The sequence below is a fragment of the Vanellus vanellus genome, assembly GCF_965231255.1.
Source record: "Vanellus vanellus genome assembly, chromosome: 22".
Classification (NCBI taxonomy): domain Eukaryota; kingdom Metazoa; phylum Chordata; class Aves; order Charadriiformes; family Charadriidae; genus Vanellus; species Vanellus vanellus.
In genome coordinates this window covers 7,865,428-7,881,237 of record NC_138927.1, presented here as the reverse complement: position 1 = coordinate 7,881,237, position 15,810 = coordinate 7,865,428, and the positions used below count along the sequence as shown (strand labels likewise).

Genomic DNA, 15,810 nt, shown 5'->3' with positions numbered 1-15,810 from the left:
GTTTGGTTGGCTCCTTTTGCAAATTACCCCGAGCCTCACACTCCAGTGCCCGCCTGTTGTTTCCCTTTCTGGCACGGTGTCAGCTCGTTGCAGGGATAAGCTTCCTCCCCACCGCAATCAGAACACACAGTAATTGCTCTCTCTGCACTCCCGTAAAGACAAAGCGGCGCTCAGAGGGACGCCTCGCCGCAGACGCCCGCTCCCTCGCCCTGGGCTCCCCGCGGACACTGGCACCGCTCCCCTTTGTGCACCCACTGCCCGCGGCACCCCCTGCGCTCAGAGCTGCCACTCCTGGGGTGAAGCCCCGCTTGTTCCCACCTGCCGAAGGGCAGAGGGAGAGCAGCTCTGCGGAAAGGGACCTGGGGGACAACACGAGCCAGCAGTGTGCCCCGGTGGCCAAGAAGGCCAATGGCACCCTGGGGGGCATCAAGCAGAGTGTGGGCAGCAGGTGGAGGGAGGTCATCCTCCCCCTCTGCTCTGCCCCGGGGAGGCCACATCTGGAGCGCTGTGTCCAGTTCGGGGCTCCCCGGGTCAAGAAGGACAGGGAACTGCTGGAGAGGGTCCAGCAAAGGGCTGCGGAGATGATGAGGGACTGGAGCATCTCTCTGATGAGGAGAGGCTGAGGGCCGTGGGGCTGTTCAGTCTGGAGAAGACTGAGGGGGATCTTATCAATGCTTATAAATCCTTCAAGGGCGGGTGCCGGGGGGATGGGAACAGGCTTTTTCCAGTGGTGCCCAGTGACAGGACAAGAGGGAACGGGCACAAACGTGACCATGGGAAGTTCCATCTCAACCCAAGGAGGGACGTCTCTCCTGTGCGGGCGGCAGAGCACTGGCACAGCGGCCCAGAGAGGGGGGGAGTCTCCCCCTCTGGAGCCATTCCAAACCCGCCTGGACGTGTCCTGTGCCACTGCTGGAGGTGCCCCTGCTCTGGTGGGGGGTGGCACTGGGGGAGCTCCAGACGGCCCTTCCAGCCCTGACCAGTCTGGGACTCTGTGATTCCGTGAAAGGGGCTGGGACAATGGCCCTGCCGGCCCCGGGGGAGCCACCCTCACTCCATGTGCCATCAGGGCTCCCCAGAAAGCATGGGGACAGGGCCAAGCAGGGGGCAGGAGGCGAGGGGACACCCTCCTGTGCAGCCACCGCCTGCCCAGAGCCAGGCCAGCGGGCACTTGGAGTTTGCCCGTGGAGATGGGGCCAACACCAGCGGGATCAGAGCCCATTGGGGGCCACGGCGACGCTGTGCACCCCCAGCCCGGCCCCAGGAGCCGCACGGCCCATCGGCGCTCTCGCCTCCGGCCCCGCAGGAGGTGCAGCGCTCAGCACACAGCTGTGTTTGCTGCAGTCGGGTACGTTAAACACTCCGTGTTTTCCCCGGCTCCCGGGGGGCTCCGCAGGCTGCGCGTCCCACAGGCAAACCACCTGCGCGCCAAACTCAGCAAACAGCACAGCCTTCCCCAAAACTCACGTGTGGCGAGGCTGGGAGGAGGCTGTTCCCCAGGAATTAATAAGGACGAGCTAGAGGAGCGTATTTACTGGGAAACACGCCAGTCGTTCCCCCCGAGAATACCCCCCTCACCACACTGGGGGCGCCAAGCCCCCCGCCCGTAAAGGAAGCGCGTTGATGAGTGAGGAGCGTGCGCGGTCGCCCTGCGCCGGGGACAGAGCCCAGGCCCAGCTCCCCGCTGCTGAGATGGGACCGCAAACCCTGCCAGCAGCCCGGCGCTCCTACGGGAGCGTCCTCCTTGGGAGAGATGCTGATGGCACCTCCGAGCACCGTCCCCGGGCAGAGCATCACGCGCCAGGCTGTCCCTTAGCACCTGCTCTGCTAACGCAGCCAGCAGCTGGTGTCTGGGGCGCCCTCACCTCCTCAATCAGAGACATTACCTCTGGCGGTGCTGCAAAGTGTGCAGTGGAAAAGAAACAGCATCATAGCATAACCTTGTTTTGAAATGAATCTGGACGTCTTGACCCCAAGCTCCTGCTCAGAGAGGGATGAGGTCCCAGGTCAGACCAGGTTGTACAGGACCTCGTCCGGTCAGGCGTTGAAAATGTCCAGGAACGGGGTTCTCCAGCCCCTTTGGGCACCTGCCCTGTGCTTACACTCCCAAAAACTGAACAAGGGGTACCGGCGCAGTATGCACCCACCAGGTTCCCACGCCTGTTCCAGAAGGACAGAGCCTGCTAGCACGGACTAGCCCTTGGCCTCTCCGGCTCCACTTTCCATCTGAAGGGAAGGAGGGAAGTGTTCAGGACATTTCAGCTTCCACACACCTTGGAAGCATCAGCAGGTTCATGCAAAAGGATTATTTATGAGCTTGACTGGAGTTGTCCCAAACCCGGGCTCCCTGCTGCCCGGTGTTTATCAGTCCTACAAGGATAACCGCAGCACACAAGGATGCCATGATAAATGCAAGCGGTTTTCTACTGAGTCATCATGTCCTGCAACAGCTGGTGAACACAAAAGGTGCGAACAAAAATTGTAGCGAGGACTGCAAGAGAGTTAAGAAAATCTACAGCTCTGTCTGCAGTCTCAACAGTGATGGAGGTGATTATTAATTAATCATGCTCTTTGGGGAGAAAGAACCAGTATAAGGACTAATGAAAAGAACATAGAGTGGAGGGCAAAAGATTATTTATGGTACCAAGTAACAGCCCCGCTACTTCTTCTCCCTTCCACAGGCTCAATGGGAAGGACTAACGGGACGAATTGTCTTTAATAAAACTAGCGGTTTACGGACAGATTTTGATTTGGATATCATCAGCCTCAAAGAAGATGGCCTCGAAAAGGTAGGCAGGGTTTGTCTTATCTGCATATGGCTTAGTCTAACTCTGATACTCAGGCACCACAGAAAACGGTTGGTGGCCGTATTGTTTCCGTGTTTTCTGTTTTTTATATAAAAGGATATTTGCTTTGTGGGATTTCTCAGATCCTTTTCCTTGCCTCGACCATGACTCACTAGCCCCGAAGCGACGTGTGTGGGATTACAGTCACTAGCTGTAGAAGCGCTCGTAGCACTTTCCTGGGATAGTGGGAGCAGAAGAATCTGTCTGAGCAGCCATTAACCTCCCCCTGCCCGCGCCAAAGGGGAAGGGATGAAGCCTGTCCCACCCCCCATCTTGCTGGGCTCACTCACAGAACGTTGATTTTTCCCTGAGGAGCCAAAAGCTCTTGAAAGCATCGTCTCGGTGTGATTTCCCACCGTGAATGTTGCCTAATGCTGGGAAATGGCACCGGCTTATTACAGCCCAGGTTTTGGAGGAGGATGCAGTGGGTATTTTTGTTTGTTTCTTCTCTGTGTTATCTAAGGGACAATAAGAAAAAAAGCCACGTGGGGTTTTGCCTGGCTGGAGGGGTCTCGTGTTTGCCCGGCCACCCAGAGGTGACGCGGCACAAAGGCTGCAGCCTCAGCTCCTCCTAATTAGTGCAAATCTCCTCTGGGCAGAGAAATGCAATGCTGATGTGCAAATCTGATTCTCAGGTGCTCGTGGGGATTTCATTTCCTTTTCTTCAATTACTTTAAATAAAAAAGAAAAGCAATATGCGAAGCATTAAAGCTCCTAGAACACGGGTTTCAAGGTGAGATCAGTTCATTTAAGACAAAAGAGAGCAGCGGTGGCCTGAAGTGGAGAAAGCAGTGCGCAGTGGAGAGCTGACACCAACAGGGAGCAGTGCCGGGGGCTGTGCTCTAATCAGGCTCCAAATAACGGCAGGCGAAGCCACTGACCCCTTTTGCGAGTGATGCCGAGTCCCCGTTCTGCTAAAGGTGTCTTGCAGGTTCACAGGAGAAGGCGGGCGACTGGGCAGCAAATCCCTTTCTGGAGCAGAATCTGCTCCTCGATGCGCACCGGGTGCCCGCTGGCAGCCGGGGAGGAGCGCTGCGTCCCGTACCCCGTGGGCACGGCGACAGGCTCCGCTGCCGCGGGAAACGCCAGCCGGGAGCAGAGGGAGGGAGTTTTCAATTAACCGTGCAGCAAGCGGCCCAACAGGCACAGATGACCTTTCCAGTTAAGGCCGGGGAACCAACGCCGCGGCGCAGGTCGGCAGCCCCGGGGCTGGAGGCGGCAGTGTGACCAGCCCCGGTGTGGAGGGGACGGCTCCTGCGCGGCGAAGCTCCCGGGACCAAGGAGCCTGGCTTCCCCGCCCCCCCTTTTTACAGTTTGCCTTTCCTTCGCTTTGACATAAATTGGTGCCACACTCTCAGGCCACAGCAGTAGTTCTTTGCCGCATGTGAAAAATCTCAAGGTCACCACAGCACTCTCCTAGTGGGTATTTGTTGGTGTCAAATACCGAATAAAGAAAACATTTCAAATAAACCCAGTGACCTTCAGTCTCGGCTGCGGTCGGCGGGGCCTGGGCAGGAAGGAGGCAGGAGGGGAGCGGGGGGAGACGCCGCCTTCTCGCAAGAACTGAGCAGGAGATGATCTTTGTAGCCTGACATTTTTTTTTACAAAATATTTTGTTTACAGAGTCTAAACCAAAAAAAATCAACACATCCCTTTGGAGTACAGCGGCACCGGCGGACTGCTGGAGAGCTGTGCTGGTAGAATAATAAAAAAATGTGCGAGTATTTGGATACCGTGTGAATCTAAATGTTTAAGTGCAACTGCAATATCTATCTGTCAAACTAATACTCCTCAGGTGCACTGGAGGAGCGCTGGCACCGGCTGTATTTATTGCTATTGTGTGTCACATAAAGCCCATAGGAAGCCGCCAACCCTTGATGCATGCTCCGTACAGCCGTTCAACTTTTGTCTCCAACAATTCAGAGATTTCACAGTCCCCACTATTATTTTTTTGAAAGCTTCTTGTCAACTCTAGAGGGGTTTTAAAGTATCGATGTCAAATCTCTGTTGAAGCTGGGTTTCTGTCAATAGTTAATCTGAAATAACAAAACGCCAAACTACAAACAAATCCCATACGGATTGTGCATTATGTATAATAGCTTATGTTTGTTGAGCTTTAGGATTGAACTCCTGATCCTTATACCTCCTGGATGTTCCAGGGATTACAGGAGTATTAACTAAACCTAATTACGTGGAGTTTGACTATCTGACTTGCACGGTTCTCTTGATGCACTTTTTTTTCTCTTTCCTTTTTTAATATTTTAAACTGATTAATTCAGTCTTAAGTGCCATGTATTTAATTTTCTTACACAAAACTTAGCAAGGCTTGCTTAACTGCGTCTGCAGCGCTACTAGCGGGGGCCTCCAAGACTTGCTTCTCTTTTCCTAAGCACAATAATAATCTCTTGACATTGCAGCCGTTGTGTGATCGAAGGGAGGTACGGGGGATTGCTTAGGTTTTACCTGAAATATTTAGAGCCTTTCACAAAGTTCATGGAAACTCTTCCAGAATTTATGACTTTTTTTTTTTGCCAGGCAGCATTGCTCATTACAAAGTCTCTTTTTGGGGATGCAGTAAAACCAAGTCCTCCCCTTGGACTGCTGGAGAGGTTGAAGAATGTTAAAAATAGCAATAAATAAAATCCGAGAAGTTGCTGGCTCCCCAGTGGGTTTGCGCTATCTGCCTTTGGTTTCTCTCTGAGCCCTGTCTCACAGTTTGACCCTACAGATGGATCGTTCTGTTCCCGTTTCCATGTGGGGTTTTCTTTTTGTCTCACTGTCAGGCTGGCTGTATGGCCACCCTGCTCCGTCTCTTGGCAGCAATCCCATATTCCTCCAGCTTTCCTGGCGTTTTATCTCACCGTCACAGTCCTTTAGCCAGTCCTGCCTTCAAAGTTTGTTCTGAAGCCTCCCCCGCGCCGCCGAGATCAGGTTAACAGGCTTAGAGTTGCCCAGATGACTTCTCTTAAATAGAGACATACTTTGCTATTTCTGGGTCAATGGACGTCTTCAAAGTCTAATAATTTATCGAAATGGGCAGCTTGAGAAAAACAGAGCACCTCAAACTGAGGAGGGACGTGGCTGCTCTGCCTGTGCCCGTGCCTGCGCAGGTCCGCTGCCGCTCCCTCCCCCGGGTTTGCTGCCAGGACCGAGACCTCCCACTGCGGTGGACTTCCCTGAAGGGTGACCGGGGCCCTTCCAGGGGGACCTGTTAGCAATGTGCGTCCAGTCTGCCACGGCGCGGAGGACAGGAATGGTCCCTACCGGGGGGTTGCAGAGCTGGTCAAGTCATTTTTAACTTTCCCCACCAAAGCAAATTGGTGGGAAAATTAAAAAGAAAGGAAATGGCCTCATATTTGTATTTGCTTTCTTTTGTCCTGCTTTCTCCTTGCCCAGAGTTGACTCTTCAGCATGGTTTGATTGTTTGCTCTATGCCGTACCTTTGCAAATTATTCATTCGGCCCCTAAATTCCAGTCATCGTCATCTGCTTTCATGGACCTGCATCGGAGGGCAGCGTAAGGGTTGTTTATTACACACGCGCAGTTGGAGTGACCCGCAACTGAAGGGTTAATGTAAATTCTCTATTTCGGTGATACAAGATGATAATTTCCGCTTCTGTTTACTGTAGATGAAAGCAGCAAGCTCCATTTTCCAGACAAGTGGGACGCTGAGAGCCAGCGAGGGATGTAAGCCAGGTGTTCATGCGTTCGCTTGCCTGCTTTCTTTCAGGTTGGAGCGTGGAGCCCTTCTGATGGTTTGAACATCACAGAAATTTCCAAAGGACGAGGGCCTAATGTCACAGACTCGCTGAGCAACAGATCTCTGATCGTCACCACTGTCCTGGTAGGAGACTGCAAGCCTCTCTTTTTCCTCCACCCACAAATCTCAGGGATGTCTGATATCTCTGGGAATTCACAGCATCCCAGTACAGACCCGCTGGTCCCTCCGGAAAGCCGAGCAGGGCGCAGACAGCCCCTGTGTGTGGGCTGGGCTCAGCGGGGCACCGCGGTGCCCGTGCACCCGCACCGAGCTGACCTGCGGCATCCTCCGCCGCCACTGCTCCCGAGCAGGCTGCCAGCCAACGCGTGGCAGAGCGCGAGGCTGGCACGGGCCAGCTGGATCCACGCGTGCTCCCCGTGCCCAGGGGGCTGCTGCGCGTCCCGGCTTCAGCTGCCCGGCCCGGTCCCCCGTCCCCCCTCGCTCCCTGCACGCGGCGGGCGCGGGAGGTTTGCGGGTTCGGAGCCCCAGGAAAGCTCCGAGTCGCCCATTTATCACCAGCGCCTGTGCGCCGCTGTCAGATGGCACTGCTGCCTCAGATGGGAGCGCTCTTGTTACAGAAGAAAATACTAAGAACAACCAGACCCCCTGGCTTAGCTGTGACAATCGTGTTTCTTCCCCCCTCTTAAGTACATATTTGATAAACTAGCTCAGAGTAATGCCGTTATCCAGCAAACCACGGTTGCTTAACAGGTCTCCTCCGCTTCCAACTGTCACACTGCATTTTGTTCTCACATTTGCTATTGGATTTGACGGCAGGCATCAGATCAGAATGAATTTTTATTTGCTGTCTAATGAATTATGACTAGTGGCATTGGTTTCTATATGGCTGTGTTACACAGCGCAGGCTCATGGCATGTCACCAGGAAGCAACAAAAACCATCAGCCCTTGGAGAGCCGACCCACAACTGGGCCTGAATTAGGGTTTTGCCAATGGAAATCTTTTTGGCCCCTTTATGTTCCACATTTTCAGGGACCATAAAGGTATATATGGTAAAGAGCCAGCTAGGGATGCGCTCCCCGGTCCGGAGCAGCATGATCCCTCGTGAGGTCCTTGCCTTCCCAAAAAGACGTGACCTGACAGAGTGGGGATTTGTATTCTAGAAGGAACAGGACCAAGAAAGTGCCCAGAGGAGAACAGAGATAGGAAACCCGCGGTCCAGGGCAGAAGAAGGGCTGGAACCAAAGGTCTCGTATCACTCCACAGGAGGTTAGCAGGATGGAAGCAGGCAGAATATGAGCCAAATACAGACGCTGCTGCAGCCTTCCTTGCAAATTAGCCACCCCTTCTAACGAACTTCCCATTCATCAACAATGTTTGTTCCAATGAATCACTTTCATTAAAGTCCCTATCTCAGAGTCAGGTACAGGCTCAGCTCTTCGACTGCACTCAGTAACACACCGCTTTCGTGTCCCAATGCGCAGGGGAGACTGGAGAAGTTCCTTCCCTTCCCAGTCCAACAGTTTCCTACCGCGCCGGTCCCGTGGGAGGGCGATGGGTCACGCCCGCGTGGGGCAGCGTTCCTGTGCCGTGCGCACTAGCGGAGTCGGCGGCAGCAGTGGTTCCCCCCCGGCTACGGTTATTGAAATGAATCGTCACATCGTACTGCACAACAGTAGAGAAATGACTGAGCAAAAGGCACTTTAACAATTCAACGTGCATCAGATTGTAAGAGTGCTCCCGTTGAGCCCCTTGCAGCAGTGTGTGGGCACTCGGGCACGACACACGCAGTTGGATTGTTTGCTTGTTTCTTTGGCATTAAGCATTCTCGGTGGGTCCAGGAAGCAGAAATTTAAGCAGTGTTTTTCTAACAGGCCAACCGGAGAGAGCTGCCGTGCCGGTTTAGTTCACTTTAGCAAGGTAACCGAAAGGGCTGCCCGTGCCTGTACATGAGAGAGGCAAATTTTTAGGGCAACATGAATATCATATCGCATCAAGTCACTCCCAGGTGGAGGCTCAGGATCAGCTCTAAGGGAATTGTTCATTCCGTACTGTGGCTGGATGAAACTCAGCAGAAGTTATACCGTGACTCCTCTTCCCACCCCCCGCCTGTCTTTAATTAGAACTGTGCGGCACATCGGGGAAAACTCCCGGGCCGGGAGGGCTGGTGGCGCGGGGGGAAGGCGGAGGGTGGGAGCTGGAGGAGCAGCCGAGCGCGCGGTGAGGCCGAGGGGCAGCAGAGAAGCTCAGGACCTGCACAGCGAGAGCCGTACGGACAGGACTGAGGGAAACCAGAAAAGATGCATCTTGTCAGGGGTCAGCGGCATGGCCGGAGGTGTGGAAACGTCTGGGTCCAGGGTGCGATAATCACTGTAGCTCAAAGGCTGCGGCATAATGCAAGATGATGGAGCCAGGAGGAGACCTGTCAGCCATCTGCCTTTGACATCCTTTTTTTGGGCAGCATTTTCATCTCGAACTCCGTGGGCACGTACAAATTACATAATCTACAAGGGCGGTATCAGTTCCTATTAATTGTGCCGTTCCTTGGGCCTGCACACATGCCACGGGGTATCCACCTCGAAACCACAGCTGTCCCGAAATTCCCCTGCCTGCAGGAGGGCGAAATGCGCTTAGACCTGACTTCTGCGATAATTGCATTTTCATATACTGGATTCTAATAAGAAAATACAACCCTGAATTTTATTTGCATTTGCAACACCGCTTTGTGCTTTTGCACTGGTGTAAATGATTGTAGAAAAGCCATAGGAGGAACCTTTAAAAGGAAAAGCATAAAAGGTTATTTTTTCCCCTTTTGCTCATATTGCAGTGACTTGTTGGAAGAGAAATATTACCCCAGCAGCCAGCGCCACTCTCCCCAAGCAATATGGGAACTGTGAAGTTATGAAATTGAGGGCACCTTCACTGAGAAATCGATTAGCAAACCGAGAGAGCTTGTGAATTGGATGTCTGGCCATTTTCAGTAATAAATTGTGAAATAGTCCGTGAATAAGTGGTTCACAGAGTTCAGAATTACCCCCTAGGAAATGTTTGAGACCTGGAGATACATTACTGAAGCGAGTGGCGTCCCAATGTTCAGTGCTTCGGCTGTTAAATATGTATGTAATCCCTACAGCGCTTCCCAAAATTAATAGTGCTTTATGGCTGCTCCGGAGCCGGTGTATTTATATTAAGATCCATAGATTCAGCTGATTCACAAACAAAGCACTAATTCCAGAGAAGAAAGCGGAGGAGGAGGCCACAGGGAGAGCAGGATTGAACTGAGCTGCGTGTGACTCTATCGGCGTGATGTTATCAGTTTTGCTTTAGAATTCTGCAAATCGAGCTTCACGTGCTCCCTCCTCCTCTCCCTCCCCCGCTTTGAGGCGGAGGTCCCTCCTGCCCACCCCGGGGTGGCAGAGGTCTCCCGTGGCAGAGGTGGGGGCTGACCGGTCACACTGGGAGACAAGAGCCGCCAACCTCCAGGCTGGTCCCAAACGCCGTCCTTGGCATACCCACCCGAGGCAGGGCACCCGCCCCCCACCAAACTGGGCATCTCGGAAGCACCCTAACTGGGACCCCAGACCTTCCCTCCCGTCCCCGCGCAGTACTGCGCGGACGCCAGCAACACGGCTCGCTCGCCAGAGCAAAGCGTGAGCCCTCCCCTCCCGGCCACCCCGCGGGCAGGGCCGGTAGCCGTGCGGACACCTTCAATTCAAGCCACGAATTATCTGCGGTTGCTGTCCCATCCTCCCCTTGCCTTCTAGCTTTTGCCTGCCGCCCACCACCTTGTGCCATTTCCATCTGTCCTCTACACGTTTTCTCCCTGGGGCTCCCCAGTGGCCCTCGTCCTCGGTGACTGCCCGGGCCTCATGCTCCCCACAGGGCTGCGCCGTGCGCTGTGTGGGCTAACTTCACCTGCACCCCCGCTAAAGAGGCAGGGAGCCACGGGGCAAAGGCGGCTGCAAAGCACTTCATTAGCTATTTGTCATTTGTGCTGGTGCTTGGCACTGCTATGATTAGACACCCCCAGCCTGCCCAGGGCAGGCGGGACGGGAGCAGACGGCAGGAACTCTCTCCGGGCGGCAGTAGGGCCCCGTACCCCATCAGCTGGCGCCGGCCAAGAAAAGAGCAGGCTAAACTGGGGAACGTTTTGGGCTGGCCACCAGCCCACCCGGCTCCATCGCCCCGTATTTAACCCGCCAGCCCCCTGCTCGCCGCGGCGAAGGACGGGTCCTGCGGAGCAGGTCAGCTGCGTCTCCGCTGTGCGGGACCTGGGGTGGGGTTTGTCCTCTCCCCTTTCATTGTTTCTCAACACTCTTCATTTTCAGAGCATGAAATGGTTATTTTTCTCCCTGAAATCCTACCAAATGGAAAACAGTTGGCTGCTCAGAAGAGACAAAATTAAATTTTGTGGGGTAAACAAGGTTGCTAATTAGCTGATGTGCTGTGCAAAGTTAATTTATTCCCAACATGTCACGGTGCCAGCCCTGCCTGAAGAGCCTGTGCCACGTGGCTCAGGTTGACCCGCAGAGGCGGCCCTGCCTCCGGCGGGAGCTGGGACCACCACTGACCCGTAACGGGGACCTTTTGCCTTCCCATGTGCAGGAAGAGCCCTTTGTCATGTTCCGTAAGTCCGACACGGCCCTGTTTGGGAACGACCGCTTTGAGGGTTACTGCATCGACCTGCTGAAGGAGCTGGCCATCATCCTGGGCTTCACCTACGAGATCCGGCTGGTGGAGGATGGGAAATACGGGGCACAGGATGAGAAGGGGCAGTGGAACGGCATGATCAAGGAGCTCATCGACCACGTGAGTGAGGCCCACGTGCGCCGTGGGCAGCCGAGGGCTGTCCCCGGGGCTTTCCGCCTGGGCTGGGACGGGTCCCCACTGCAGGAGCAGCGAGCTCCTACCCCCGCCTGGGCTCTGCCTGTGTCGCGCGGTTTGTCAGAGGAGGGTCTCTTTGTCTGACTCTTCCAGATTCTCGTTTGGAGCTTCTGAAAATGGACATTTTCACAGTACAGAAATGGGCTCCGTGGCTTTGGCCGCAGTCGCCCCCCGGGCTGCTGCGCCGCGGCGGGATGCAGGCTGGGCGCGCAGGGGAGGGAAGGGGCTTCTCCGAGGGCCGGATGCGCACGGGCTCTGCCGAGGCGGCAGCACGGCCACGCGGGCAGGAGCGGTGTGTGCCTGCCCTCGTCCCCCGGCACACTGCTGCTCTGCCCCTGAGTAACACGGGCCAGGGCACGCCACCGAGGGGGCTCAGGGACCCCAGACGTGTGCCAGACACAGCCCAGCTGAATCCAGATGACATACCCAGACTGCAAGAGCAGGTGTACAGGGGACAGTTTCACATACTTTATTTTTTTTTTATAAATGAAGCTTATTTTCTAAAATCTCCTGGGACACAGAGCTCTCCCTGCAACACAGCAGCTGTGCTTTTCCTTCCACGGCCACTCCTAAAAGCCCATTAAACAGCAGTGAAATGGTCGCGGCAGCTTTATTCTCGCAGCCGCCAAAAAGTCACCTAGTCTGAAACCTCCGCTCGAGCCAGAGGTTGCTCAGTTTCCTAATTAGATATTTTGCCTCCAGCCCATCCTGTGATCCCAGAAGCCCAGTTAGGGAGGTGAGGAAAGCTGGTGTTTTCATGAATCTCTGATTCCCAGAAAAGGTGTCTGGAAGAAAAGATCAGGACAAAATTAACTGATGATCTCTGCAGCACAGGCAGCAGTATAAGCAGTCCTAGAGCTGTAACACAGCTCTCTCCTCCTGAATATCCTGCTCAAGTGGTGCAGCCCTCGGACCACCTCTCAAGTTCCTGGCTACATTTTGAAAACATTGCCTAAGCAGAAAAGAGACAAAAATAATCCCACGTACGTAGCAGCTGTGATGCTCTTACAGTTCATGTGAGAAGAATGTATTTGCTGGGTGAGTCACTTCAGTAAATGAGCTTCGCTGTGAACAGATAACGGCGCATTGTCTGGCGGTGAGACTGCGGAGCTGGGGCTCGGGGATCTGGGTTGCGTTTCCGGATTTGGCTCGTCTGCCCTAAATGACATTGGACAAGTTGCTTCTGTGCAATGCTTCCTCCATCTGTAAAATGCAGATGATAATGATTATGTCCCTTATAGGGACAAAGCGATGCTTAATCAGTTTGCGAAGAGCGCTGTGGTCCTTAGATGGCTCACCCTGGAGAAGCGGGCAGTGCGGCAAGGGCATGCAAGGACAGCCCTTGGGGGAGCAGGACGCCGTGTCTCACAGGGGAATACGCCACAGGCTGTGCAAACCCGCCTTTGTGGTTCTGCTTCCAGAAAACTCCATACAGCTCAAAACACAGATTCCATAGCCTCTTATGCAACAGCCTTGCTACGTCAGACAAGCGACCCTCAGCATCCCAGCGGAAGCGGCTGGTGCTTTGCTGCTCCGAGTGATGTGTGCGACATAGACAGGAAGAGACGCAGAGCGCAGGCTGCGGTCCCCGGCAGTGCGCTCCGGGACACGGCCTCCTGCGGTCCCGCACCCGCTGCTGCGAGCGGAGTCTGTGGCTCTCACCACAGAGTATCTGTAGTGTAGGGCTCTAAAGAAGTAAATCGTTCCAAAGCAGCAAATAAGATATCAGGAATAGAAGCCAGACCGTCATTTAGTCCAAAGCATGACCCTTCCAATGTCCTGCAAGAATTTATAGGGCTCTTGGGAGGCTTTCAGCCATTCCCAAAGCTGCGGTCAGAAGAAGGTCTGGGGAACAACCTCATTAAGTAACACAAAATTCATGGTCAACCTGCATTAAAGTATTTCTTGGCTAACTATTTAAAAATCAAATTAACATACCGCAACAGGAAAGGACCAAATCCGCTCTTCTTGCAAGTTTTGCTGTCGCGTTAAGTTTGAACTCTGCTTTCGAACAGGCGTGGTTGGGTGCACGCCTCGAGGCGATTCATAGCCGCTGCCCAAACCCCATACGAAGCCATTATTTTCTTTATCTGCATGTCGTTGCTTTTTATAGCAGTGTTTATGTAAAGCATTAAAAAGTGAAACTGCAACCAGATGGGGCCCTTCCTCAGCAGCAAAGCATCTTCAGATCGTGTGGGGAAAGGAACAACTGATTGGCACTTTGCAATGGGAAAGTTCAAACTTATTTCCCACCTAGCAGGAAAAGTGTTGGAGACAGCGTTCAAACAAAGTTGTAGTGATGAAAACAGGGCTGCCCACACTGTGAGTTCGATATCGGGGCTGGCCTTCCTCCATATCCAGCGTCTCCTCCTCAGAAAAAAATTGGTATCGTTCAGGTGGGAGCATAAAGCAGGTGGGATTTGTGAGGTCCAAACACCCACACCAGAAAGTCTCTGCGTTGTTGGTGACCCACTTAACTCAGGTGCGTCTGAGACTGACCCCCCAGGACCGCTGTGACGCACCAGCCCCGGCGCGCTGAGCTGGAGTCCAGGCCTGGCTGAATGTCCTGTGCGTGTCAGGGTGCTCCTGAGGTGCAGTAAGAGGCGAAAAGGGGGATTGTCATCACTCGGAAGGGCTGAGAGCCGAGGGAACGGCAGATGCTGTGTACCGGGAATAGCCTAATCTGAGGCTGAAGTTTGGTGAAAAGGAGATGGGCAAAGCAAGGGGCAGCCCGTGACGCGGGCCGGCTGTCTCGGGGGCTGGGAAATCCGGCCAGAGCGGAGCCGGGCGTAGGCGGCAGGCAGGGTAGCCCGGGTAGGTATACAATTATAGTGTTTCAGGGATGATGCAGCCACCACGCAAAGGTGCAAATCACAGCACACGTGACAGAGGACGCACTGTTGACGCAGTGAGCTCTCATGGCGCGCTTTGGAGTCTCGCATCGTCCTCCTTCCCCTGTCCTCTCTGATCCAGACATGCCTGGCCATAGGCAGTAATGCCTTAGGCTGTGATCCTTTGTAAAATTGCTGTGTTTCTAGTCTGGCCTTAAGCATAAACAGGAAAAGCAACAGCCGTGAGAGCAGCTCACAGCGTGACCCTGTCTCCCAGGTCCCCAGCAGCAGATCTGGAGAAGACAGCCTCATGCGGTTAGATGCAAAAGCCCTGCCCGGCTCGCTGCCTTTCATCTGCTGCTCCTCCTTCATCGCAAAAAGAATCCCTGTTTTGAGGGAGTTCAGCCCTTTCCCTGGAGAACTAGACTCTTTCCTCTCCGCGGTTTGCTGTTTATTGCCACTCTCCCCCGGCACTCCCGCGGAGGGGCCTCAGTCAGAGGGGCTGTGGGAGCTGAACTCCCTCTCTGCACTGCCGTTTGGGGAGGTGTGGGGCACCCGGGTGACAGAGGAGCTCCTGTGCCCTGCATCCATAGTAAACGGGGAACCTGGCAACTGTCAAATCTCCTCCTTTCATCAGTAGCGAACCGTTATTGATGTTTATTCATAGAAATTATTATTGATACAAGCAAAACTACGCTGTGCATTGTGGCCCATCCATTCTGATTTATAAATTCTAGTTGTCTGGCAAAATAACGCCTGCAAATCTTCCCTATTGTTTGTGGGCAGAATCACATAAAACCAGCAGAATGAGTTGTTCTGGACATTTTGCACAAACTTGTTCACAAATAAAACTTGTCTTCTGCTGAGACAGTGCATATCAAATTTCCATTCAATCTCAAACTTCACGTGGGAATAAAAAAGGTATGAAAAATAATAGGGTTTCTAATGGAAATCCCTGCCAATGGTAACTATAGAGAAGATGTAATGTCTATCCTTAGGGACGATTTATGACAGTTGATTTAACACTTTCACAATAAATGGGCATTTATTGACAGTAAATCCTGGCAGGAATACATACCGCACCACATTGCCACATTGCCATTAATGTTCCTGCACCAGTGGATGTTTATGTCAAATGTTGTGAACTGGGCTTCATTTGGAAGCCACTGGGCCAGGAATAGGAAAAAACCAATTTTGTGGGATGAAGCATCCTCCATCTTTTTTAGACACCGCAGGAACTCGGCGTTAGGGAGGAGATGGAAATAAGCCAAAACAGCTGGCTGCACTTTCTCCTTTTGCGCTCTCCTTAATTGGGTGGATTCATATTTATCATATTCAGCGATCCAGGTGATGGAGCATACTGAAGGCTACGTTGGGAGCCCTGAGGTCTCTGCTTGCTTCTGCAGGTGTCTCTGGACCTGCCTTTCCTTCCCCTGCCTTGCTCACCTGCCAGTAACTCATAGGATAGGGCTTTTCTCTAAAAATACGGCCGTTCTCACTGGGGGCCTACAGCCACTGACACCTCTTAGG

At 53.6% G+C, this 15,810-nt stretch overlaps 1 protein-coding gene across 1 annotated transcript in view; it reads left to right on the top strand.

Annotated features, from left to right (window-relative positions):
- GRIK3 (glutamate ionotropic receptor kainate type subunit 3) overlaps positions 1–15,810 on the top strand; it is a gene marked incomplete at both ends in the record, with an annotated part of 117,959 nt that overhangs the window by 79,996 nt on the left and 22,153 nt on the right. The window contains 3 exons of the mRNA XM_082494296.1: positions 2,682–2,789; positions 6,577–6,690; positions 11,171–11,374. Of these exons, the coding sequence (XP_082350422.1) occupies positions 2,682–2,789; positions 6,577–6,690; positions 11,171–11,374 (426 nt within the window). The remainder of the gene's footprint in view (positions 1–2,681; positions 2,790–6,576; positions 6,691–11,170; positions 11,375–15,810) is intronic.